Source organism: Pangasianodon hypophthalmus, chromosome 2 (assembly GCF_027358585.1).
Source record: "Pangasianodon hypophthalmus isolate fPanHyp1 chromosome 2, fPanHyp1.pri, whole genome shotgun sequence".
NCBI lineage: Eukaryota > Metazoa > Chordata > Actinopteri > Siluriformes > Pangasiidae > Pangasianodon > Pangasianodon hypophthalmus.
In genome coordinates, this window is record NC_069711.1 from 33,742,086 (window position 1) to 33,767,895 (window position 25,810).

Genomic DNA, 25,810 nt, shown 5'->3' on the forward strand with positions numbered 1-25,810 from the left:
TCTGTCATCCACCACAATTGTTTTCTGTGGTCTACCGGGTCTTTTGGTGTTTCTGAGCTCACCAGTATGTTCTTTCTTTTTAAAGAATGTACCAAATAGTTGATTTGGCCACATCTACTGTTTATTTATCTCTGGGATGTTGATTTTTCAGCCTAACGATGGCTTGCTTCACTGGCAGTTACAGCTCTTTAAACATCATATTGAGAGTTAACAGCGACAGATTCCAAGTGCAAATTCCACACTTGAAATCAACTCTAGATCTTTTATCTGCTTAATTGTAAGTGAAGTAATGAGGGAGTAACACACACCTGGCCACCAGATTACTTTTGGGCCCTTAAAAAGTATAATACCGCATAGACCACATTTAAACAGTGCTGTAATTCCTACAATGTTCACCAGATTTGGATGTAAATACTCTCAAATTAAAGCTAAAGTCTGCACTTTGAGGTCATATTTATTACATATTCAACTTGTCCAAATATTTATTAACCTGACTGTATATACACACATGACATTTTAATCACGGGTTTATTTTTAGATGTTTTTATTTATTTCAAACGTAACCATCAAACTAATTATGACATTACATATTGTGTATATAAACTAACACATGGTCATGTTAGCATCAAATATAAAAATATATAATATAATATTACATATCATGACACATAATATAAATATAATACATCATAGTTCATGACTCAAAACATTAAATGTTCAAATAGGAATTGTTTTAGTTTGTTTTACGTGATTTTCTAGATTTTTATCTTGTTGGTCAGTTATCTGCTTTGTGGCCATTCATACACGTTTTGTGGTGCCGGGTCGTTCATGTGCCCCTGGGCTTTTGGGATGTTCACCACATTCTGTAAAAAGAGAGAAATTCAAAGCTTAATTTAGTTAATTTAATGATTCAGGAACGGCTGTTTAAGTGAGAACAGGAACTAACTTGTTTCATGGACCTTCCGCAACATTAAATGTAAGTATAGATGGATAAAAGTGTGATTATTTATATTTAAATAAATCAAATAATTGTAATTGTTGGCAAAATGCTGTGGTATAAGAGGGGAAAAAAACACTTTGGGAGGTGCTTTTATAGGAAAATAATCAACTTTTTGGTGGCAAAATTACTCTGCCACATTGTTCTGGTGTATTTAATGTCACAGAGTACAAAAATACAATCACATGAATATATGGAGTTCATATGGTGCCAAAACCCCACAAAGCCTTGTCTTGTTCTGTTTTGATTTTTTCACACAGATGTACAGATTTCACTTACCTGAGGGTTGCCGATGGCAGCCTGGTTGGCATAAGCTACAGACGGCACCTTGTAAGAAAAGAGAGAGAGAGAGAGAGAGAGAGAGAGATGTGGAGTTTACACACTGTGACTCACTATGTAACAGTGTTATCTGTATTTGATTTTATCTGAGGAACTGTGTGTATTAGTGTGTAATTAAATACAGCATAACATATGTCTTTTATTGATAGTGTTACAATTAGTTCAATGGGCTAGGCTGATATTAAATAACATAATTAAAATAAAACATTGTGTGGACTGTTTTTAAAAAAACAAACAAACAAAAAAACCAACAACTAATTTTCTAAGCTGAAGAACACAAACTAAACCTGAGCCTTTAAACAATTCCAAGTTTCCAAATGGGATTTACAAACTGGAGGGCTCTTCAAATGGCTTTATTTCTCATTTAGAGGTTGGAAACTTTCCAAATTCCCACTTTCTGGATGTTTGTTATGGTTCTTGTCTCTGCCCCATCTTGTCTTTGTTTTGTTATCCTACTTTGAGGTTTTCTATTAGGAGATGTTTATGTAACATTTATGGAAGGAGTCTCCAGTGTCAGCACTTTGTAACAGTCAGAGGTAAAGCTGTAACTTTTTTCCAACATCTTCAGGACAGAGGAGTTTACACTTTACGGTTTTTTAGTTACATGAAAAGCTGCATTTTTTTTTAATTATTAATTTCAAGTGAGAGAAAAAGACAGGCTGGTGAGGGAGTGACAGCTTCAGTGAGACCTTAGAGTTGTTAAAGACTGTTTAACTTGTTTCATGGACCTTCCGCAACATTAAATGTAAGTATAGATGGATAAAAGTGTGATTATTTATTTTTAAATAAATCAAATAATTGTAATTGTTGGCAAAATGCTGTGGTATAAGAGGGGAAAAAAACACTTTGGGAGGTGCTTTTATAGGAAAATAATCAACTTTTTGGTGGCAAAATTACTCTGCCACATTGTTCTGGTGTATTTAATGTCACAGAGTACAAAAATACAATCACATGAATATATGGAGTTCATATGGTGCCAAAACCCCACAAAGCCTTGTCTTGTTCTGTTTTGATTTTTTCACACAGATGTACAGATTTCACTTACCTGAGGGTTGCCGATGGCAGCCTGGTTGGCATAAGCTACAGACGGCACCTTGTAAGAAAAGAGAGAGAGAGAGAGAGAGAGAGAGAGAGATGTGGAGTTTACACACTGTGACTCACTATGTAACAGTGTTATCTGTATTTGATTTTATCTGAGGAACTGTGTGTATTAGTGTGTAATTAAATACAGCATAACATATGTCTTTTATTGATAGTGTTACAATTAGTTCAATGGGCTAGGCTGATATTAAATAACATAATTAAAATAAAACAGTGTGTGGACTGTTTTTAAAAAAACAAACAAAAAAAAAACAACTAATTTTCTATGCTGAAGAACACAAACTAAACCTGAGCCTTTAAACAATTCCAAGTTTACAAACTGGAGGGCTCTTCAAATGGCTTTATTTCTCATTTAGAGGTTGGAAATTCCCACTTGGTCATGAATGCAGCATTACAGTTAATGTACATATCTTGCTTTTTGAATACAGAATTCTTCAAGAGGAACATGCCTTGAGATGGCAGTTAATTGGATTGATGTAGCTAATAAACTAGCTCTCGGGTCAATAACGCATCTCTATGATCATCAGTCAATGCTTATGGGGTTAGACTTTGGCTTGGACAAAAAATGTCCCTAACATATATTCTGTAACAATAACATCTCTATTTTGATGGTGCTGTGATTCTCACCATCGGTCCAGAGCAGCAGGTGGCTTTACAGGCGAGCGCTGAGATGGTGATGGAGATGATGAACTGAAGAACAGCGAAAAACAGCAGCACTCCACTGATCGCTTTGGACCGTGCCTGATACATGGAGGATTATGGAAATTAAATGCAAATATAAACAAAAAAATATATAAGAGGTTTCAGATTGAGATTCTCTTTCTAATAAAAATTGAATATATACAGTACACACTGTTTGGTCTTGTATTCATAAGTGTACTTAATAAACTCTGTAGTTTCTTCCTGACAGAGAAGATGGGAGATAATCCGAGGCTGCGTTACCAAAAAGTGTCTTAATTCTAAGTATTTCTTTAAATTCATCTTAAGAATGTTTCTTAATAAAGAAGCATTTACAGCAAAAAACAGTTGTTTGTAAAATGTTATGCTTTTTGTATGCTTTTTGCTGCAGTTAGTTGAGGGTCAACAAAGAAGTACTTATATCTCTGTAAATAAAGGTTTTTTAGGAAACACGCACAAATCTGACTAGTGCGTAACATATGCCCTGTGTTAAGTTGTTTGATTTCAAATTATTTTTACATTCTAAAGCAAGTGGTATTTTCCTAATTAGGGCAAAAGTAGGACTAATTCATTCATTTCATATAAAAAAAAAAAAATACAAATGTGCATCAAATTTTCATCAAGCTAACAAGCAAACTAGCATTATGATGGCAACCCAGTTAAAACTAGCGAGGGTTCAAATAAATGTTTGGGTTTTTTTTTGTTTTGTATGAATAAAGCTAAACCTATAAAGGTTATAGTAACCTTAACCATTTATACCCAATGTGTCCAAATCATTTATGAGGCCATGTCATATGTTAACACCAATGAAACTCACCTCTAACTTGGAGCAGTCACTATAAGGGTAGCAGATATAATATAACAAAAGATCCCATGTCAGTAGGCCGACGGATATTACTGAAAACACAGCACTGACCACATTCATTCCCAGCGAGCCCTGCACCTACACAAGAGAGGATACAAAGCACAATACATGTAAAACTTCTACAAAACATGTATTCATAAATCATTATGAACACGCTTGTAGCTTGTAATTCTAAATAAAACAGCATCCATGCTTTTTTGTGCACTAAAAATACAAACAAATTTAAAAAACAGCACAATTTACACAATAAAATGTTGTTTGCACTTAATGATATAATATGTGTAAGGTTCAACGATGAACTGCGTCTTTTTGAGTCCAAAGGCTGTTTGATTTTAAAGAACATAAACAGAACATTTTATGTTTTATGATTTTACAGAACATACACAAAAAAGAAATGTGTTTATGGGAAAAATAAACATTTTAGTAGAGAAATAAAGTTATAAAATAAACGAACGTCATGAAGACTACAAAGTTTCACATTATGATACTTGAAAAACCAAGTTATGACACTTCAATTATGACATTCCAGCATACAGTAATGACATTTCTAATGCTTTGTTCCTTTTTTCTTTACGCAGTACTGTAAGTACGTCTCATGACGTGATGAATAGTTTACTATAACCAAGAGAAATGAGGAGAAAGGTGGGGTTTTATTTGAGCTTTCATGAGAAGATTGCTTGGATCAGAGATAAAGATCTATACGGGATCTGTAATGACATGCCAGGAAACCAGTCAAAGGTTCAGGAAGAAAAGAATACAGAAAAAGTGAGGAGTAGACTAGATAAATGTAGAGAATGATGCATTCATGACAACAGAGAACTCTCATGATTATAACAGCAACCCCAATGAGTAAATTAAGTAAATTGAAAGAGATTCTTCAGATAAATGTCATGATTTTTCATTATTTCTTAAGAATAGGGTTGTTATTATTATTATTGCCTGGTTTACTGGATTGTTATTGCCATTTTCTAACGTGCAGTTTCAGACTTCAAAACCTTCCAAACAGAAGACTCTGAAGTAGCTCTGAAAACTTAAAAATGCCCAGGACAGTTGTCTCGTTTGTGCATTTTTTAAAAATGGATATAGTATGTAAGAATGGTCATGAAGCAGGTCAAACACAAATAAAATTGCTTAAAAATAATAACGATAAATTTGTTAAATTAATGATTTATGAATGTAGTTGTTTTTAATTAACTGAACTGAGGAGGTTTACGTACCAAACAGGGATGAGGTTTGTTTTCTGCTGCAACAGACAGAGATCCAGCGATGATGTACTGCGTGGAAGAAAAGAAATACATTTTAGCTAGAAGAATGATGCTAAAATATTATTGTAATCTATAATAATAATTATTGTTTTTAATTATTATTATTATTATTATTATTATTATTATTAATTGTACACTTACGGCTATCGAGGCCCAATAAACATTTCCACTAATCACAGAGATCGGGGCAAATGGAGGATCAGACACCAACACAATCCCAAACAGAAAAGTTACTACTCCGATCATTATCTGGACCGTCTGTAAGGAGGAAAAGAAACCAAAAGACATTATAGAGACATCTCTGGACTTGAAGTAGATGTAAAAGAAATAAATAATAATAAAATAAAAAGTGATGATGGAAAATGTAGAATATCAATTGCAGTTAATATTATTTTTTGCAAAAATATTGCAAACAAATAATTATAATTTTGTACCATTTGCAGACTGAACTGAACTGTGTTTACTGAATGCATTGCAAAAATTAAAATTAAATTAAATGGCAGGCCATAAAAACTGGGTAATAAATTCTCTGTGAGTGTGTACTGTAGACTGATAATACAATCTTAATGATAGCTTATCACAAACAGAGCAATAAGAGAATAATGGTGTCCCATGGTTATGTCTCTTTACTGCAGAAATGAAATGAAAGACGTTACACATATCAGTGGGTGTGTCCTGAATGTTGCACTCCAGAGATGATTTCTCACCATCTTAACAAGTTATGCCCATCATTAACACTACACTGCAGCTAATACACAATACCTGCTCTTACCTGCGCATCGTTCTGTCACTCAAGTGCTATTTTAGCAGTATAATCATATTCGAAAAGCAACTATTCCAATCATCCTGATCATTTATTATCAAGCTAACACTTGTTTAGCTTCAGTGTGGATACAAAATCTCTCAAGTGGCTCTCAAAAATAAATTAATCAAAAATCAAGCACCACATTTAATGAAAAAAATTACTTTTATATATGTAGTGATCATAAAGTACATCAAATACACATAAAAATGCTTAAAATATGAAAACAGGTTAAAAGACTTAAAATATGAAAACAGGTTAAAATGCAAGAAATATTAAGTATAGTATTTATTTTATCTAGTATATTAATTAATTAAGAATGTTGATGTTGTTGCACATTTTGAAAATCATAACTGAGCAAATGATGATGTGTTTTACCCCGAGTGCTTTCGGCTGGACTGTCAGAAACTGAAGAATTTGCGGCTGGGGCGTGGTTCCCATGTCACCTCTCATATCTCCCGAACTTGCCATTTGTGTGTTTAATCCTGATTTTAACTGAAAAAAAACCCAAACAATAAGCAGAATAATTCAATAATCGCATCAACATTGCATGGAAGTTGTATTGTTTTAAGGCAATGTGATGTCTCTAGAATAAATCTTACATAATACTTAATCCTAATCATCTAGAATACTGTAAGGCATGGATTATAATAAAGACATTATACAATAATACAACTGAATAAATGTGTATATACTGAAATAAGTCATGCAAAATTCTAATCTATGACTCTCAGATTTTTTTGACCTCTAAGTTAATTAAAAAGACTATTATTATAATTATTAGTAGTAGTAGTAGTAGTAGTAGTAGTATAATACAATTACCTGAAATGTAACTCAGCTTCTTCTCCTCTCAGTGTCATAGTTTCCATTCAGAGAGTTTTATGTACAGATTTATGACCTTTGAAATGATTACATACCATTTTATACGATTATGAACCATGAGAAAGATGACCTTCAGATCTATTGACCCATGACATTAAAAACTGTCCTTGTCCCAGGTTACTGTTACCAGGACAACACATTCTGAAAACAGTAACGCTTCTTCTGAGGTTGAGATTTATTTATTTATTTATTTATTTTTTGCATTTTGAGTTTATTATATCAAATTATTTAATATTAGCAGCAACTAGTGTGTTAGAATAAAATCACATCCTCTAAACTTTACATGTGTAGTAAATTCAAGAAATACTGATCATACAAAGCTGCAAACATTAAATATTCCAGCTCAATCTGAACAACAACAACAATAATAGTAATAATAATAATAATAATAATAATAATGATAATGATAATAATAATAATTCTATAGTATGATAATAATAGAAGGTTTTTTAAACAATCATCTTATATTCATTCTAGTTGATCGATTTTAACAAAACAATGGTTTTACACATCGTAGGCAAGGCAGTTAAAGTTTACACAACACACATGTCTTTATGTCTTTATGTCTTTATGTCTGATCACATTCCAGCATCTGAACAATCAGGCAGAAACTGTACCTCAGTAATAAATATAATGGTCATGTATATAAATTTTTCAGAAATGCAGAGCCTTTTGAACTCAGAGTCTTTTCTACCCTTTACAGAGGCAGTAAAGATGAATACAAATATTGCTACCATATAGCATTTTTTTATTTCACATTAAAAAAAGACAAGAAGTACACAAGAGTTACATTCACACCATCAGGAGGCAAGTCGCTTGTGTCGCTTGTAATTTGTCTGTGATAGCAGTGATATATAGCTTCTAAAGCCAACTAATTAAACACAATAATAAGTAATCATAATTACTAATCATTATGAAAATCAGTTGTTACATGAGTTCCATGTTACATGCTCAGCTTTGGTGAGCATTTGCTCAATTGTAAATATAAATGGATAAAAAGTATGACACATTGTGCTTTGATAAACAAAAAAAATGCAGTCTTTGGCAAATTTCTGTGTGATCTTAAAAATAAAGAATCACTTGCTGTAATAGGAAAATAAGCAACTTTGAGGTGACCATAACTTTAGAACTAATAAACCTGGGGGCAGTGGTAGCTCAGTGGTTAAGACGCTGGACTACTGATCGGAAAGTCACGAATTCAAATTCCAGCACTATCAAGCCGCTACTGCTCGGCCCTTGAGCGCCCTCAGCTGTATACTTGAGATAAATGTAAGTGACTCTGGATAAGGGTGTCTGCCAAAAGCCAAACAAAAGAAATAGTAAAGCTTATGAAGGTCCAATGTAGGTACTGTTCATTTACATTTATAACACTTTGCATCTTTTTCCAACACCCACTTGAAAGGATGATAATTTATTAGCTTATATGTGACACATTGATATGTTTTGTTGCTTCTGTTGTCTCATTGTGTTGTTCATTGCTGTATTGCTGTATAATCCAATTTAATGTCAATCTTTTACATTTATTTCCATACAAGCAGCAAATAATTAGCGTTAGTTGGATGGTTGGCTTTCTTCATTGCTGTATGCTGGTGGACTGCCCATGTCTCCATTGATCACCTGTAAAAAAAAAAAAAAAAAAAAAAAAAGAAGAAAAGGTTTAATAATCTCTATAGTTTTGTTTATTCTCTTGTAGAATTAGAAAAGAAGGGACTGGTTTAGAGTGAGGTCTCCAGGACACTCAGTAATGGAGTCAGTCAGTAATGACTAACAGCTCTGTGTGTGTTTGTGTGTGTGTTACTGTAAAATATGTGTTCTTAACATTTGTTTATTGTTTAGTATACATATATTGGTATATATATTGCTTAATATCAATATATTAGTAATTAATATCACACATAGAAGAATTTCCGCTGCAAGGGTTTTGGTCTGAACAGAATGAGTGAAGAACCCACTGCAACAATAAAGGTATTTCTGGGAATAAATGAAATCACATATCAATATCACAGTTTGATATTGGAATATAATTCCTTGCATAAGAATTCGCCTTGAAATTTTGTCTGGTGTACAACCAGGACCTGAAATGGACAGGTGTTATCCTGAATGTACAAAAAATCACTCATAATATTGAAGTGGGAGAAAAATATATATGCAATATAAATATAAAATTTGTGATTTTATAAGTATACCCCCCCCCCCCCCCCCCAATCTATATTAGTTCTGGTGCAATCATTTACAATCAGAAGCCACATAATTATTTGAATGGAGTTGAACTGTGTGTAGTGAAAGTGTCATGTGATCTCAATATAAACACACCTGTTCCTGGAACATAACATGAAAACTAAGGAGCTATTGAAACTAAGCCGGGACAGTGTTCTGGAAACGTATTGGTCAGGGTTTGATTAAAATATATGTATATATCTCCAACTATGAACATCCAGCAGAGTGACATTAAATCTAAAATGGAAAGAATATAGCACAGCCACAACTCTGTGGTTATGAAAGGATGAAAGGTTGTCTACCAAAATCAGAAGGGATCAGTCAGAGAAACAGCCAAGAGGACAAGAATGACTCTGTGCAAAGCTTAAGTCACTGTAACACCATCATTGTGAAGTGTGGCGCATTAAACCTAAACACAACTGCATTGTGCGTTGTGCATTGTGGTGTACAAAGCCTGCTTTATTTTCATGCTGGAGAGGTACAGGTTTCTCTCACCTGTGGGCTGACATGAGCAGGATGGGCGATAGTTACAACAGGGACCTTTAAAACAGAGAAATGTGGATTTTACAAACACACGTGCAAACATCTCAAACACACACACACACACACACACATTCTACATCACTTTTTACACATATTAGAGATGTGCATTCTCTCTCAAACACAATGGTTTCTATCACACTAGGTGTTTTTTTTTTAAACAGAAAAAGTGCTGATATAAAGAAGTGGCTCACGTGATGCCAGACTGCAGCCATGCCAATGCTACTACTGATTCCTTCCTAGAACATCCCAACTAGCCAATATTATCCAATTTATTTCTCAACATTTAGTCTAACTATGGCAAAGAGATAGCAGCTTCGCCATGGTTAGCTTTGAGACAGAAAATTAAGAATGCTTTCTGGTTTGTGTAGCGAGACAGCAGGTCCAGCTCTGTTTGTAGTTAAAGTGCGACCAGTCTGTCACACCAGATACCAAAAATACAAAATTTGTTAATGGTAGTTACATCAGACATTAAAATATTAGCACTGAAATATCTCGAATTGACTAAAATCTAATCGCCTCATATTCGCTCTTTAAGACTTTGTCCTCTATGTTGGTTTTTCTTACTCAAGCTGTGAGCTGTTTGGTTGAGAGATTTAAAAAAAGAGAAGTGAACACAAAGCATTCCTTCTAACAAGAACGCTTTATAGTCATTATTTTCTTTTCTGATTCTTGACATGCTGTTATTCTCAGTGGCACTGTGAGCCAGTTTTTTTTTTTTTTTTTTGCTTGACAAGAATGAAGCAATAAAAATATCTAGACTGTAAGTTAAAGTCTGTTTTAACTTTGCGACGCACACTGTGATTCTCACCATCGGTTCAGTGCAGCAGGTGGCTTTACAGGCGAACACGGAGATGCAGATGGAGATGATGAACTGAAGCAGAGACAAAACCGCCAGCACTCCACTGATTCCGATCTTCACCATCTGATACGTGATGTAACATCAAAATAAACAACATGTAAAGAAGTTATTATAAGCTAAAGTCTGTCCAGGTTAAACAGCTTAGTGGTCTCTGAGCTCCTTATTTTGGACACAAGATGTTTGTTGGACCAGATTTACATGAATCATTTGATAAACATGAAGGACCAAACTGCAAATGTAAGGGAACTGTTTGTTTTGTAAGCTAGCTAACAATTATATTATGTTTGCTGTTGTGTGATGATTAAATTGAACTAGCAAACATAAATATGGCTTTCCCATAACTTTATTTATTTAGCCCATAGCGCTGTTGAATACTGGATTCTGATTGGTCAGAAGCTGATTAGTTTTCTATAACAGAAGCAATGGTTTATATTAATACATTCTGTCTATAGCAATGACGTATTTAAAAAAAAAAAAAAAAGTGTGTAACTGTTGATATAGTGAAGTTTTCTTCCTGAAGGTTTATTCCTTATTAGCAAAAATGAGCCGATACTAAAATAAAACGTAGCTCACAGTTACTTCTCTGCTGGAGTCCTCGTGCAATAATTGCACAAAACAGTCGATAACAAGTATGATGATGGCCGTTGCTGAAACTATAATGCTGACCACGTTCATTCCCAGCGAGCCTTTTACCTTCAGGACAGGAGAAAAAGAAAAGCAGAGTGGATGCTGTAATCACTGGCACAAAATTACAAAGCATTATAAGCAGTTATTACAATTCATGACTGTGAGCTCCAGAGGAGAAGTAAAGGCAGAATGATGGTTTATTGTGAATTTAACAGCATTACAAGAGAGTTGATGAGGTTTACGTACCACACAGGGATGAAGTTTGGGTTCTGCTGCGACAGACAGAGAGCCAGCGATGATGTACTGCGACAGGGACAAGAAATAACAGAAATACGTTTCAGCAGGAAATATTTTGCTTCCGGAAAGAATCTGTTCCTGTTGTGCTCTTTTAATCCTGCTGTACAGCACTGCACATTTTAATATTTTTTTCTGCACTTAAACGATCCACCACTCAACCTCATGAAGGATGAACATTTTAGTATTTAATAAGCTGACGAGTTAAATCGGGTTTGTTACAAACATAAAACACATTACAGGCAAGCAAGATTGGAGATCAGTGATCCAACATTTGTATTTATTTTTCAATGGTTTATTATTTTTTTCAAGTTTCAACCCACTGCATTAACTTGAATTCTGGATTGTGATTGGTCAGAAAGTGTTGATTAATTTCCTATAACAGCAGCTCTGACAATCGTGCTGCTACAAATCACAGGTTTACGTATATTAATGTTCTAATAGGTTCTGTGTGTAATCGTTGATGCTGTGAAGATTTCTGTAATTAATTTTACATTAATGGAAGGAGTCTCCAGTGTCAGCGCTTTGTAACAGTAAAGCTGTAACTTTAAGTTTTCCGACATCTTCAGGACAGAAGAGTTTACTCTTCTTTGTGGTTTTTCTGTAATAGGACAAGCTGTTTTTTTTAATTAAATTCAAGACAGAGAAAAAAGAGAGGCTGGGGAGGGAGGGAGTGTTTATAGCTGCTAAAACGTAAGTGATAATTGCAGACATTCCACAACATTACATGAAATTTTAATCCTTTCATGCATAGATAATTTTTGTACATCCAGATTCTTTTATATTTTCTCTTTTTTAACTTAAAATTGCATGATGTATGAATTTTGGTTCTGATTAAATATTATTTATATTAAAAAGTAAATGGATTGTCCATGAATTTAAAAAAAAGGCTAAAACAGCCTAATAAATAAATAGATAAATAAATAAATAATCTTCCAATGTCCAAAATGTTTAACAATCAGGTCATGATGAAGACATTTTTTTTTTAGAAAATATTACTTCTGAACATAGAAAATATACACAGTCTGGGAATGTTGCATGACAGAAAGGAGGTGTCTTCATAAAAACAAACAATTTAAAACCAACCAAACAATCATGTTGTTTGGATTCTGGCACAAAATCATTTTTTACTTAATTTTTATTTTTTTATTTTTGTGTAGAAAGTAAGTCACAATTGAGAACAACAGAAATTCTAGAGAGCTAACCTAGCCCATGTAATTTACAGTAATGCTGTCACGTGATTTGGAGGTGATTTACAGCTTATATTTTCCTAAAACATAAATTGACTGTCCATAAGCGTGGACACTATGTATGAAAGGGATAAACAGAAAAACTATGAAGTGTTGTTCTTTAATATTATGGAATATTACATGTACTATATAAATTGTGATTATTATTATTATTATTATTATTATTATTATTATTATTATTAACATAACTCATAAACTCAGAGCTTACAATTGGCGAGCCCCAGTACACAATTCCGCTAATAACGGAAGCGGGTATATACCAGTGGACTGCCAACACGATTCCAAACAGAAAAGTCACCACTCCAATCATTATTTGGACAGTCTGTGGGGGAAAAAACAAAACCCATTACACTGTGAGGCAAACAAATACAGTATGTTAAAGAAAATAATTGAGAAAATGACATGTTTTACCCCCAGTGCTTTCGGATGGCCTTTCAGAAACCCAAGTATCGGCGGTGTGGATGCGTTTCCCGTGCCACTGCCAGCTGGGGGAGTTTGACCCATCGGTAATGGGTTCACGTAGGTCACAATCGTGAAGCCGCCACTCATCTTCTTAAACGGAGGTGCATTCAATCCTAAATACACCCAGAAATAAACATTTACAATAAACAAGACCTGCTGAGGTGACATGGGAGTTATTTTTAAGGTGTTGTAATGATATGACAAAATATTTTATATTTAAGGTGTTGTAATGATATGACAAAAAAAAAAAAAAATCTCATGATTCTCAAAGAATTTTCTAATGTAGACAAATTTCCTAGCACTACAGTGTGATAAAAAAATGATGTGATACGTTATTTAATACTGACAAAAACCTAAATAATTTTTATTTTTAATAACTAGCATTTTATTTATTAAAAAAAAAATAACGAAAATATTTAACACTGAAAGAAGAAAAAAATCTTTAAAAAAAAAAAAACGATAAGAAGATTTAAAGAAAGAATACCACAATCCCTCATTTATTAATTTATTATGATATTGATTTTATATCATCATATCTCCCAGCTTTAGTGGCCACAAAGTACTTCACTCATGGCAAATATTGATTTTATTTATTTATTTTTTTATGAGCAAAAATCATTTATTTAAAAAAGAGCATGGAGATGATTGGTAAAGTTACACTTCAATCTTAATACAGAAAAACACACTGTATTTTTTTTTTTAACTCAGCACTTGCAGATCTGTCCTGTTGTACAAATTGTGCATTATTTTTCCTGGCCAACAGCCTGAATGAATTTTACTGCCACTTTGAAAGACATCTGTTCACACTGATCTGCAGCAGCCCCTCCTCCAATGCTACACCTGGATCACCCACACAGCCTCACACCTCAGTGTCGCCCTCTCCCCTGCCAATCACAACTCTCTCCATCAAAGACGGAGATGTGAAAAGACTGTTTAAACGGCTGAACCCCCGCAAAGCCGCAGGCCCGGACTCTGTCTCCCCCTCCACCCTGAAGCACTGTGCCAACCAGCTGTCTCCGGTGTTCACTAACATTTTAACACCTCACTGGAGACCTGCCACGTGCCAGTCTGTTTTAAAACTTCAGCAATTATTCCAGTCTCTAAAAAGGCAAGGATCACAGGACTTAATGATTACAGACCCGTTGCCCTGACTTCTGTGGTCATGAAGTCTTTTGAGCGCCTCATCTTGTCCCACCTCAAGGACATTACAGACCCTCTTCTGGATCCCATGCAGTTTGCCTACAGAGCCAACAGATCTGTAGATGACGCTGTAAACATGGCCCTCCACTTCATCCTCCAGCATCTGGACTCCCCAGGATCCTATACCAGGATACTGTTTGTGGACTTCAGCTCTGCCTTCAACACTATCGTCCCATCTCTGCTCCGAGACAAGCTCTCCCAGCTGAACGTGCCGGACTCATTGTGCAGGTGGATCACAGACTTCCTGACAGACAGACGGCAGTTCGTGAGGCTGGGGAAGTATATCTCGGACTTCCGGACCATCAGCACTGGATCCCCCCAAGGCTGTGTCCTCTCTCCTCTGTTATTCTCCCTGTATACCAAGAGCTGCACATCTGGACACCAGTCTGTCAAACTCCTGAAGTTCGCAGATGACACCACCCTCATCGGTCTCATCTCTGATGGAGATGAGTCGGCCTACAGAAGTGAGATGGACCGTCTGGTGTCATGGTGCAGCATGAACAACCTGGAGCTCAACGCTCTCAAGACAGCGGAGATGATAGTGGATTTCAGGAAGGACCCAGCCCCCCTCCCACCCGTCATCCTCTGTGACACTCCGGTGACCTCTGTCGAGTCCTTCCGCTTCCTGGGAACCACCATCACCCAGGAGCTCAAGTGGGAGCAGAACATCAGCTCCGTCACCAAGAAGGCTCAGCAGAGGCTGTACTTCTTGCAGCAGCTGAAGAAGTTCCACCTCCCTGTGAGGATGATGGTCAACTTCTACACTGCCATCATCGAATCCATTCTCACTTCCTCCATCACAGTCTGGTTTGCTGCTGCCACGGGCAGGGACAAGGCCAAGCTGCAGCGCGTCATCCACTCCGCTGAGAAGGTGATCAGCTACAGCCTCCCATCACTCCAGGACCCGGAGATGTGCAGCCAGGATTGCAGCCGACCCCTCTCACCCCGGACATGTACTCTTCCAGCCTCTCCCCATCAGGACCAGGACCTCACGCCACAAGAGCAGTTTCTTCCCCGCTGCAGTCAGCCTGCTGAACAGTGCCCCATGACTTTATATCTTTGATTCTGTGTCTGCACCTGACATCAAGACAAATTCCTAGTACTGTAAAGTGTTCTTTACTGTACCTGGCAATAAACTGTTTCTGATTCTGATTTTACCATGTATGCACACTGAGATTCTTTGTTTTGCTGGGTTTTTCTTTCTTTATTTTTTATATTTTTATATTTATTTACATTTTTTATGTTTTATTTATTTATAATTTCTTCACATCTCATACATATTATTTAGTGTTTTTATTACAATAAGCTACAATATTCTTGCACAAAGAAATTTTTAGGTCCTAACTTGTTAAAAAATAACAAACATGTCACCGCAGCAGCTCCGTAGTAACCATTACATGTGAAAATATTGTTTCCATATGCAACAGGAAATAATGTGTGTAGAATAAACTACAAATGATTTAACATTTCTAAAAGCCTAATCGTTTTGTTGGACTTCCTCCTATACATTTGGAGCTGATTAAAAAACAACAACAAAACTTCAAAGACAGAAATCTGAATTATTATTGGCATATTTCCATTTAATTAGGAGTGAACATGAGTTAAAAGCAGCATGAAAAGTTCTGCACTGATTTCACAGCTTTTAGAGTAAGACAGGAAAACATATGACGCAGTATTTTACCTGTAATGGTGAGATGTTTGCTGCGTTCTCTTCTTGTTTGTGTTTAAAATGCAGGGAATTTTACAGCCACTTCTATGACCTTTGGAATCATTAAGTATGATTTAGCAGGAAGTGATGGAAAATGAATTCCTGTATGTTTATGATCGCAATACATCTTGATGAAATTTATGTTTTGGGTTCTACATACACTAAAAAAAACTAATTCCTTAATAGTATTGTCCCTTTAAAGTGGAAATATATATATATTAATTAATATCATGATTTTTTCATGAATACAATTATAAACAACACTTCAGGTGAACTGTAGCATATGAGCATAATATTTTTTTTGTTGCTGTTGTTGAAAACTTTAATCATACGATAGTTTAGTTGCTATGAGCAGTGTGTGTGTGTGTGTGTGTGTGTGTGTGTCCTAAAGTTGACAGAGTTGAAATGAAACCCACTTGCTTTGTGGAAAAAAAAAACAATATTTGTCTTTCATGCTTTTACACCTGGAAAATGACTGACGCTCCATCCATATAGCTTCATTTTTTAATCATCCTAAATTTAACTGTTTTGTGAGCAAACCTCCACTTCCTATTCCAGAAGAAGGTGGCTTTATTTGTCACATATACATTACAGCACAGTGAATTTTTTTTCTTCACATATCCCAGCTTGTTAGCAAGAGCACAGAGTCAGCCATGATACAGTGCTCCTGGAGCAGAGAGGGTTAAGGAGCAGAGAGGGCTCAAAGACCCAACAGTAGCACCTTGCCAGTTCCTGAACCCCCAACCTTCTGCTCAGTATCACAGAGTCTTACCCATTGAGCCACCACCACAGTCCTTCCTTCAATTCCACCTCCAGTTCCTATTCCAGTTCCTCAGTTACCGGGAGGCAGACATTTGGCTACACTGCACTGAACTGAATGGTCCTCGTTCACTATTCTGGAGTCATGATGAAAAATTTCAGCCAAAAACATTTAGCCAGCTTCATTACCTCCATTTTTTCTCCTCTGTGCAGATTTTCACCTTTAACCATATGATTATTGTTAGGATTTTCTTCCCCGGCTGTCAGAGAGGAGGTCAGTGTGCTCCGCCAGGAAAATAATGACTTGGCTGTAAGCATGATGGAATGTATGATGGTATCTTTTTTTAATTCATATGGTATGATTAGGATAAAAAAATGTCCTGTTTTTATTTAAATTAAAATAATTTCCTGACATCAGACTTCATGTCTGTGGCCACGTGATATAGAAATATTAAGTGTTCAAAGAAATCCTTTTTTTTCTAAGATGTCTGTGTGTGTGTGTGTGTGAGACAGAGAGAGAGAGAAAGAGAGAGAGACAAACAGCAAAGGAAGACAGACAACGAAACATCAACTGATTTACAAAAAACAATCGCTTAAATGGTGTCATAAGGAAAGTGCTCACTTTTCTCGGTAACTGTGAAGAGATTCTCAGAAGAGTAAATCACTGATTTATACTATAATGTGTGTATGTTTTTATTTTGTTTAACGCCCATTAAATGTTTCGAAACACTCTTTAAAATACAATATGAATGCAAAATTAATAAGTATACTCATGCCTGTTTACTGTTTATAAATTAAATGCATTGAGAATCTTTTCCAAGGTTTGTTAAATGCTGTTAGCTAAATTGATGGCGAATATCAAAATAAAATTTTGTAGTAGTACTGAGTGATAGTTTAGAGAAATTTTTAGTAAGATACTGAGACATAATCCTGAGAAAATTCAATAATATAATATTATTTTGCTTTCAAATGTGAGAGACAGGCTTTCACAAATTTAATACCTGCCCTTCTGTCGTATTTATTTACACACAATATTTGTTCTCAAGCTGACTTTCAGGCTAAAATTATTTATTTGCATTGAAGATTTTGCTGTGTCACAAAACTTACAGCTTTACCCTTTACAAAGTGCTGACATTGAAGACTCTTTCCGTAAATGTTAATTAAACCCCTCCTCACAGAAAACTTCACCATATCAATGCTTATATGTATTTGTTTAAATTAATCACCACTTTCTGACCAATCAGAGTCCAGAATTCACCAATACTATAACAATAATGTGCACTATAAACAGTGCATTATGTCACTACATTCTACTGTTGGTAGAGGATTAAAAAAATGATATTATTATTAACTTATTGTATAATGAGTTCTTATAACATCTCTGTTAATAGATTATGGCTCACTAGGGTTTAGTCAAGAACGCCATTTTCAAGACCAGGACTAGCCAAGATGGAGTCAAGACTGAGTCTTAAGGGGGTCGAGGTCAAGTCAAGATCGAGATCGAAAACTATCAAATCCTTTACTTCAACTAGTCAGCTTCATTCATGCACTACACCAATAATTAGACTGTTTTATAGAAAAAGGAAGAACTTCTTCTCAAAATTAGTGCATGTGAAAATAAAACACAACACAAAAATTATTTTTACAAACTTTCAGTCGAGACCAAGACCATAGTTAGTGAGACCAATGAATCTGTCCAAGTCAACACAGAAAACATCTTGAGACTGGACTCAAGTCCTACAGCTCTATGGGTCACTATTTACAGGATTAAAAATAAATCTTTTCTGTAACTATTATTCCAATCAGGATAAACGACTCCTAGCACCTGGACAGAAAAGGACAATAATCTTCCATCATAATCTCATTTCTTTCCCCAGGAGTATATAAAGATGAAGAAATGACACCATAAAACCAGTGAAGTTCACACACATTACTGTGTATGTCGATTTCCAGCGTCTGTGTGTGTGGATATGGGTTTATAGGGTGTGAGTTTTATAGGCTCAGACAGGAAGTCTGAGATGCAGTGACCTTAATGGTGGATAATTTCTAATAAAGACATTTGCTGGATTTTTGGTCTTTTTAATATAATCTCATGAGCTCTATCACCATGACAACAGCCCAGGACAGTACCCCACCCCGCCAGCAGAGGTCAGTGTCTCCTGAATTCTAGTCAATTGCTCATTTCCTGTTTCCTGTCTGCTTCCTGGTTTGTTCACTATATAAGCACATGGTTGAGTTGTGTGAGTTCTGATCCAGGTTTTCTCTGGATGCTGTTTCTGTGCCTTCTCCATTTTGCAATATAGAAATTTGTGTTTCTTTGGGGTTTTACATTTTTAAAAATACCTGAGAACCTGCTTTTTTTTATTCTTACTCATTATGAAGGCAGTTATTCAGGAGAAGTGCTTCAGGGGATTTTGGAGATTTTGAAAAATTTATGGATATAATTAGTATTCCACAAAAACATATTACTGTACTGAGCCTTGCCAACGAATTAATATTCCATCAATATTCTCAATATTTCATTTCAAGTCTTTTTATTATAAATAAAAAAATGATGGAGGGTTAGAAACTCAGAAACACTAGCTATGCTGATTGATCACTCCTTCTGTTTCTTCAAGAACCCTTTTTTTCAAAGAGGGTACCAAGCACCAGGATCGCTAAATGTTAAACTCCTGACAGCTTCTAGATAAAAAGAAGAAATATTTGTACCATACTTACCTGCTTAATACATACACACTTACAGAAAGGGTTCTTCAAGGTTGCATTTCATACGTAAGGGGTCTTAGCATCTGAGAAAGGGTTGGGTTTGGAAGACTGTGGTAGGAAAGTACTTTATTGTATTTGTTCTATTCAAGCAGCATTTGCAAACACTGCAGCTGTGCTATATTTAAGGATGTACATTTAGTTTTCATCCTTTTCCTTTTCAAACCTGCTGCTCATTTCTCCTCCAACACTTTATCCCCTCTGGGTATTATTCAGGGTTTTCACTGGTGTACTGATGATAAATCATTAGGCTGCAGCCCAGCGAGCAAGAATTCAAATACTCTAGCTTGTTTTATAATTTTTTTAATTCCATTTGTATGTTTGATATTTAGTGTATTGGGATCTGTCTTTTTTATTGTCTTAATGTTTTGGTCGAATTTGTCTGCTGATTGAGCCGAAGCTCCAGACCCACGCAGACTGATCTTCGGTGGCGTGATGTACATGTGTTTGCTTTGTTTGGATCATGTGCAGCTCTGTGGATCCACAGTATAGTGTTGGGAGCGGTGGTGCTGTGGCCACATCATCAGCTACACCTTTGAAATTCAATCAGCTTTTGAACTCTGTGTTCTTTTCTTCTTTTTCTAATCAGGATTTTTGTTTGTTTTTAATGCTATTTTCTGTTGTTTGTGTTATTTTTTTTTCCCAAAATCATACATTGACCTTGGGAAGGGGGAGATATTAATGAAATTATTTTATGTAAAAGTAAAGGTTAAAGAGCGTGTTGGCAACAACACATTACAGTTGAGACAATGAGCTTTAATCAAAGACTGGACACCCTGGAGACTCTCTCTCTCTCTCTCTCTCTCTCACACACACATATTCCTTTATCAGCCTGCACTCTTATTGACATTCATACACTCGGCTTTGAGCTTTTATTGTGGTGCAGGAGGCCGATTTAAAGCTCCATTCCCAAGAGTTTCACCTCCTCACACTGAAGGTTAAGCAGCTCTCTCTCTCTCTCTCTCTCGCTCTCTCTCGCTCTCTCTCGCTCTCTCTCTCTAATACTATCCCCCCATCTACTCTTCTACCTCTTTCGATCTTCTCTCACGTCATGTTTCTGATTCTTATTTTATGACCCTTTCTCTTCTTCTCTTTCTCTAATTCTGTCTTTCATTCCTCTCTTTTCTTTCTTTTAATGTCTCACTTCATGTCTCTTTCATTCTGTCTTTCACTCTTTCTGTCACATTCTATGAGTTTCATTTCTCCTGTCTTTAATTTCTCTGCTTTTCATATTCTCTGTCTCTCAATTTTCAGTTAAATTCTCCCACTATTTCCTTCTGTCTATCTCGGTCTCTTTCTCTGTCTTCCTCTTTCTACCTGTCTCTCTAAGTCTCATTCTCTCTGTTTCTGTATGTTCCTGTCTTTCACTCCCCTCCCTCTCTCTCTATGATTCTCTTAATTTCCATTCACTTCAGTATTCCCCTCTCTCTCTCTCCCTCTCTCTCTTTCTTTATAATCCATGTTGAATAATGCAGTAGGTCTCACGGCTGAGTCCTGAACCTCGGTTCACTGATTAGCGTTGCTCTGCTGCTCTGGAGGTCACGACAGGTTAAAATGAGAGGAACAAAGCAGCAGAGTAACTATTTTTCAGGCATTTGCGTTTCTTTGATTTTTTTTTTTTTTTTCATGCTTCAGGAACCACATAACTGATATAGTCTGAGCCATGTAACTAAATGATTTTATTCATCTATGTATTGTTTGTTTTTTTTTAGAAATGGGTAACTATAATCCTGGAGCTCACAGGTGAGATTATCTCTTAATGAAACTTAGATTCTTTGCTTTTGGGGTTTTAAGATTTGATTGTAAACTAAATCCACTGAAACTACAGATTTAATCTCAACCTTGAATTCGTTCAAAAGCGATTACTGGCCTGTGGTTGGCGTGCAAGTCTGTATCTACTCCAAATCCCTTTGACTGAACAGAGTAAATACAAAAATGAATAAATGGAAATCAGATGTAATGAATTGCTTGCGGATTGAATGTGTTCAGTAACAATGAATAAAACAGGACATGTCTACAGACTACACAGTCACTCGATATAAGGCTTCTTTGTGTGATTCTTTGAGTGCTAGTGTTTCAACAGGAAGTCTGGGACATGTTAACCTTTGTATTAAATAATTTTAGACATTTGCCTGAATGTCAGTCCATGTAATACAATCCTGATCGATTCTGGATAAATTATTCAGTGGCACTGAAATTCAGCTCCTAAAGCCCTTTCTGAAAGTGACTCAGAATCAGAAATCATTTTTTTCCCCTTAAATACAGTGAAAACCCTCTGTCATCAACAGACATGTCTCGGCATCCAAATGCTATCACGTCATATTCTCACACTTATCTCAGAGACGGTGACAGGAGAGAAACAGACAGAGAAAACCTGATATAAAGCTAAAGAAAGTGGAGATATATCCTTTTGAAAATGATACAAATTTATTCACTCATTGTGCATCTGTTACATTAGGAATTAACAATATTTCTGTGCATACTATCTTCATCATATTTTGACATAAAAACAAGTGGGAAAATGAGAAAAAAAAAAAGCTCTTGAATCTACTGGATACGAAATATTGATGCATTTCGTCAGATTTTTTTTTTATCACTTTAAGTATTTGAGAATAAATAAATAAATAAATTATAAACGCTGAGGTTCTGCTGAAAAAAACCCCCACAAAACACTTGAATGTAGAACATTTTAAAGGTGGTAACATATAATACGGCAAAACAAAATGTATAGTTAAAGTATCTTAGACTCCAAAGGGTTAAATACTAAATAGTCCATTAATTACCTAAAGATTTTAGATTTTAGTGCAGTAAGTTCTGCAGAACGTTTTCATGGTGTGTAATTAAGACAGTATGAAGGCTTATAATCACACCAAGAGAAAGCAAAGCCCGAGCAGACATTTTCTCTTCAACACACTGTGTGACATGCATAACTTAACTGTTATTGTTGCACATCCTGTGTCAGTGTCATTCTCAATGCTGATCCGAATCCAGCCTGAATATCACAGCACTCGCACTCACCTGAACACTAACACATCTGTTTCCTGTTTATCTTCGATCAACCTTGTGTATTTCCACAACTCAATCATTCCTGTCCTTTACGAGGTTTTACTTTCTTTCCAGTTAGCAACTTCTTTCCTGGTTTTGACCTTTTTGCTTTCTGCACTTTCTTCTGTTGTCCTGATCATTTGATCTTTGTCTGTTTTTGACCATGATTCTGCCCGCGGACTCATATTTTAATAAAGCTTAAGCTCATGCTTACCTCCTCCTGCCTCTGATTTCTGACAATAACAGGACTTTGCAACAAGCACAGGGTTTAAATGAACAAACTAATCATATCTGATATTTTTGTCCTCGACTGTACAACTTCTTTTTTGTGCTTGAGATCTGTTAATGTTAATGTTTATTCTATTTGTTGTTTAAAACAAAAACAATCACAGGAAACAAGCATGAAAATGAAACAACAGTGAGACAAAAGTGGAGACAAAACCAAAACCGGAAGTAAAACAATGCTGAGAGCATGTGACAAAGCAGAGGAACGAAGGCAGAGCAGGTTAACTGAAAGACAGAAACTGAAGATAGTGAAGTGCTGAAAACCATTTTCAGTGAGAGAAAATAAAACAAGGTCTGGGTCACATAATATTAAAGGTTTAATATGCTCAGAACCCAGAGATTAATTCAGTTCCTATTCTCCTTAAATGCATATTGATTCTGCAAAAAAAAAATCCTGATATTCAGGAAAGCCCTTCAAGATTTCATTAGAACGCTACCTAATCACACATGTTGTTCTTTAGTGTTAAAAATAAAGCAATCAGCCGTTTTGCTCAGATTTTTTTTTTTTTTTTTTTCATATTTGTATTGATTGAGTGCCCACAAGGGTCATCCAAAGCCTCCAGCAAACACACACCAGAGTAAGAACGAGAATAAATTACTGGTGAAGGAGCTCATTTATTTTCATGTATCGACTATTTTAATAGAGTGTTCTCCAACCTTGGAAAAAAGTGAGATATGGATTAGTTTGTCTTCCTCTCAGCAACAGTCGGATTGCAAAATCATGGTCACACTTTACTAAAACATTATTTACACGTCTGACTTTCAGCCGGAGTACACATGCTAATGAGGGAATCATACGCAATGCTCATTTGTGTCAAAAGCAGATGACTCTTTGGTAGATAAACAGACACCTGAAGAAAGAACTGTCGATTTGTTTTACGCTATTGTGTGACTGAATGTATTGTGCATTCAGAAGTCATTGTGTCATTTTTAGCCTGGATATTTCTGGATATTTCTGGATATTTCTGTCTTTTCTCGGATCAGACTGAGGCAATACGAGGTAATAGTACAGAAGCATCTAAAGGTTATACAAACAAGGAACTGTATGTTTATTTATTTGGTTATGAATATCAAATTCTTCATGGTATGTCTGTGTGTATCCTTTTAATCATATGAGCAAGTCAACAGAAAGAAGGTTTTGATTAATTTTCTATCACAGCAGCTCTGACAGTAGTGCAGCTGCCTATCACAGGTTCGTATTAATCCATATTAATATGAGCTTGTTCTAATACCTTATCGTTGCTATAGTAACAGCTCATTCACTCCACATAAATGATACAGTGAAGGAGACATTTATTTAACATTTGTGGAAGGAGTCTCCAGTGTCAGTGCTTTGTAACTTTCAGAATTAAAGCTGCAACTTTAAGTATTCAGTCACAGCAAAAAAATTACATATTAAAGAATTATGCGGTAGGTTTTATTTATTTATCGTTACATTTAATGATGTGCAACCTCCGTGAAAAACAAGCTAGTTCCTGTTCTCACTTACGTTATGGTAGCTACAATAAACATCATTGTAAACGTTGAATAAACAAGATGTCGGATGTCTGAGATCAGTATGTATTAGTAAAATGTATTTCCTTGTTATTGACATTTTTGCTGTTTATTGATGAATGGTTAAGATTGATTGTGATTAACTGTGCTGTGGATAGCCTTAGATTTAAATGATTGATCATTTTTGGTGAGTGTCTGTGTTTGTTAGAGAATCTACCCCACATCCGAGCAGAAAAAATGCCTTGCTGTCTTTCTTTTATCCGCCGTTTCCTCTGACTCTTCCGGTGAACAGAAAGCCGCATCTAAACCCAGTGATTAGCGTTTCAATCGGAACCTATCAGCTCCCGTCACGCATGATTGCAAGTGTCAGAACTGGGCTTTGACAAGTGATTACGCTCAGGCAGAGGCGAGAAGACCCTGCGCTCCCTGAATTTTAATCGTTATCTCTAAGACTTTCAGAGGCAAGGAAGTGTTTTTTTTCTGTCTGTTCTGGCTCAGCAGGGGATGGTGAAAGAGTTTCATCAGAGGGGAAAAGAGAACCCCGAGAGAAGATCAGGCAGGCGCACCTATCAGAAACCTTTTGTGCTGGCTGTCATGGGCAGATGATTTGAGTTGCTGTGCTCTGTCGATTCAGCCTGTAACAGCTGCAATCACTTGATTAGCTGAGCAGTGGTCGAGGTGTTCGCAGCAGGAAAGCGGAGACCCGAATAATACCTCTGAGTCTGCGCTTTAAATGGGAACAGACACGGTGTGCTGCTTACATCTAAAAGATATCTGAAGTGCACATTTGGAGTGAATATCCAGTGCAGTAGATCAAAAAATTCTGCAATGTAAAGATCAAAATAGCAGGTGTATTCACAAAAATGGAGGTGAAGTATTTTGCTCCGGAGTACTACTAAATTTGATCCATCGAGGGCTAGGATCTGTTCCAAGACTAACCATGTGATTGTGCTAAGGTCCATAATGCTTTAACAAAGAATAAAGCCTAATTAGTGCATTTAGTTCTATAAAATACAAGAAGAACTGAACGTTCCATTAAGCATTACCATTAAGAGTATGCTTTAATCCGTTTATTTTTTTTATTTTTTATTTTTTTGGTGTTCTTGTCAAATACTTTGGACAAAAAATAATTTGAGAATAAGGAATAAGGAAGTTTCCATTTCAGTTTTTTTGTCCAAAGTCAAATGTATTTGTTTGAAGAAAAATGTGAAATAAATGGGACAAAAATAAAATTAATGGTTTCCAGACGACTTGTGTCCAATGTCCCTTCTAGAAACCATTAACAATCACTTTCTAATCATCATAATCATTCAATTTATTTGTAAATTGTTAGACTTGACACTTGGTTGTGGAGTTATTTCATGTTTTTTTTTCT

General features: G+C 35.7%; 1 protein-coding gene across 1 annotated transcript; it reads right to left on the minus strand.

The window, feature by feature from the left end:
- Positions 1–578: 578 nt before the first annotated feature.
- LOC113523688 (uncharacterized) lies at positions 579–16,128 on the minus strand. Its single transcript, XM_053228496.1, has 15 exons — positions 16,063–16,128; positions 13,131–13,294; positions 12,928–13,041; positions 11,422–11,478; positions 11,122–11,241; positions 10,498–10,611; positions 9,642–9,686; positions 6,426–6,551; positions 5,387–5,503; positions 5,198–5,254; positions 3,933–4,058; positions 3,065–3,178; positions 2,382–2,429; positions 1,277–1,324; positions 579–863 (listed from the first exon to the last, which is right to left on the minus strand). Exons 2-15 carry the CDS (start codon positions 13,266–13,268, stop codon positions 780–782), a joined length of 1,308 nt encoding a protein of 435 aa, XP_053084471.1. The 5' UTR covers positions 13,269–13,294; positions 16,063–16,128; the 3' UTR covers positions 579–779.
- Between the last annotated feature and the right edge of the window lie 9,682 nt (positions 16,129–25,810).